The 2,175-nt window shown below is 44.4% G+C and overlaps 1 protein-coding gene across 1 annotated transcript in view; it reads right to left on the bottom strand.

Moving 5' to 3' along the window:
• The window catches only part of LOC106807565 (F-box only protein 39-like), an 11,096-nt gene extending 10,465 nt beyond the window's left edge, over positions 1 to 631 (bottom strand). The window contains exon 1 of the mRNA XM_014809936.1: positions 151 to 631. Coding sequence (XP_014665422.1) covers positions 151 to 631 — 481 coding nt within the window. The remainder of the gene's footprint in view (positions 1 to 150) is intronic.
• Positions 632 to 2,175: the final 1,544 nt, after the last annotated feature.

Below are 2,175 nucleotides of genomic sequence, written 5' to 3'. Positions count from 1 at the left end.
CCTAGTAGTCATATCCTAAGTGCCTAGTAGTCATATCATATCGCACCTATCTGCCGGGTGCGTAAATTATTGAGCGTTTGATGATGTCGTGTGTGGCGCTCGCATCGCGTGCGGCGGTGTGATTGCGGGCGGTATATAGCAACAATTAACCTTCGCTAGGCATCACGCTGGCTCCTGACATGTCGAACGCGCGCAGACGCCTCTGTCCGCGCAGGAATCTCGCGAGAGAGCGGAACAGACGATCGCGCACCGAGTCGTACTTCCAGAAGCGGTCCATCTCCAGATGCGGCATGACGAACTCCGCCAGCTGCGCCTTGCCGTAGAGCCGCGAAAGCAGTGACGTCATCGTTTTCTGCGCTCGCCGGCAGCCGATGTACGTCGGGTGGTTGAGGATGACGTAGAGCTGCTTGAGGCACGGTCCGAGACTTCTGGCGAAGGCGATGGCGCGCGCGTCCTCGCCCGTGTGGCCGCGACTGATGTCGAAACAGCGCGTGCGCCACAGACTCGGGTAACGAAATATCTGCCGCCATTTTTGGCAGACAAGCGAGGCCGATAGCCGGTCGCTGTCCGACAGGCGGGAGAACACCTGCACGAGCACGATATTAGGCACCTGCTCCCACGACGCTTCCATTCCGCTCGTTACCTTCTACTCTGCGCCAAAGTTCTCATAACGAAATAAAGATTCAAGAAACCAAGACAAGTCGGTCGCTTAGCAACCGTTGCCCTGCATAACTGCATTGTTCATTGTGTTAGTCTACACGCGATAATAATGTGTAAAACCTGTGCGGTCTTTTTTACACTTTGCAATAACGAATGCATGATGAAAATTTGTAGTGTGCAGTTTTAAATAAATCATACTCATAACCTCATAAAACATTCCCCATGCAGAATCTAGCGAAATAACGCAGGAGATGGATTAGGATGGATGGATGGATGGATGGATGGATGGATGGATTGGTTGGAGGAGGTTGATTAATTATGTTTTGATTTAGTTAAAAGGTTTTTATCATAGATTCATAACACATTAAATCCGTCTGTGCCTTTGTGGTATACAAAGCAGTTGCTACATAAATAAATAAATATAAATAAATATATATATGTATATATATATATGTATATATATATATGTATATATATATATATATATATGTATATATATATATATATTATAAAAATCTTACCCCGAAATTTCGGTAGATGGTTAAACAACTCTTTAGCTATTTGCATGCAAGGGATAAACAATCGGATGTGTGCGTTGTAAATTTTCAAAGAGAACACTGGAACTATTTGTAATTTGAGTATAAATAATTAGCAGTAGTTACCAACACTAGATGCCTCTTTTCCATATTTTAATGTTTTGCAAGTGATACTTAGGATGATCTTCGAGCTTTGAAGCCATTATTGTGTGATAACGCGGCGGGATGCGCATGTGTACCTACCTACACATTGCATGCGCCAGAATGCACACATAGTAGACGATGAAGGATGACAGCGGAGGCACCGTCCTCTAGTGAAAGGTATAGTGTTGCTTTGCCGTTACGCAACTATTGACCACATACATACACCTGATTCAAGCAAACACGCATGCACGCACGCACGCACGCACACACACACACACACGCACGCACCCACGCACGCACGCACGCACGCACATGGGAAATGTGTCAAATAAAACACGTGCATCCAAACAAATAGCACGAATATGGTAGCAGGACGACTACAAAGCGCCACCTACAGGTAAGCGAGGCGAGGCTTTGTATTTGCCACACAATACCGAACCGACCAAAATACAGCCGACGACGAATATTATCAGAAACAAATGCAGGATGTGTCACAAAAGAGTTTATTGCATATTCTTATAAAAACCTCCGTAACATTACATGGTACGCATGACAAACAGAGAACACATATGAGCGCTTTGCTATAAATAATTAAATGACTATCACACTAGTAGCACTGATGCGAATAAAAATATCAACCATCGAGAAGATAACTACACGTACAGGCCCTTTCAATACAATTTACGCGCAGGACGAAAATAGCAGGTGAAGTCAACAAACGAATTGACTCTAAAACGCAATGAGATTTTTGATAGGCGAACAAAATGCATTCACACTGTTTACACAAAGTGTCACTGGACCTCTCATATGCCAATCTGATTTTGGCGAGGATATT

This window comes from Priapulus caudatus, unplaced genomic scaffold, assembly GCF_000485595.1.
Source record: "Priapulus caudatus unplaced genomic scaffold, Priapulus_caudatus-5.0.1 Scaffold223, whole genome shotgun sequence".
NCBI classification, from domain to species: domain Eukaryota; kingdom Metazoa; phylum Priapulida; class Priapulimorpha; order Priapulimorphida; family Priapulidae; genus Priapulus; species Priapulus caudatus.
Note: the sequence above shows the minus strand (reverse complement) of the source record. Positions and strands in the feature narration are given on the sequence as shown.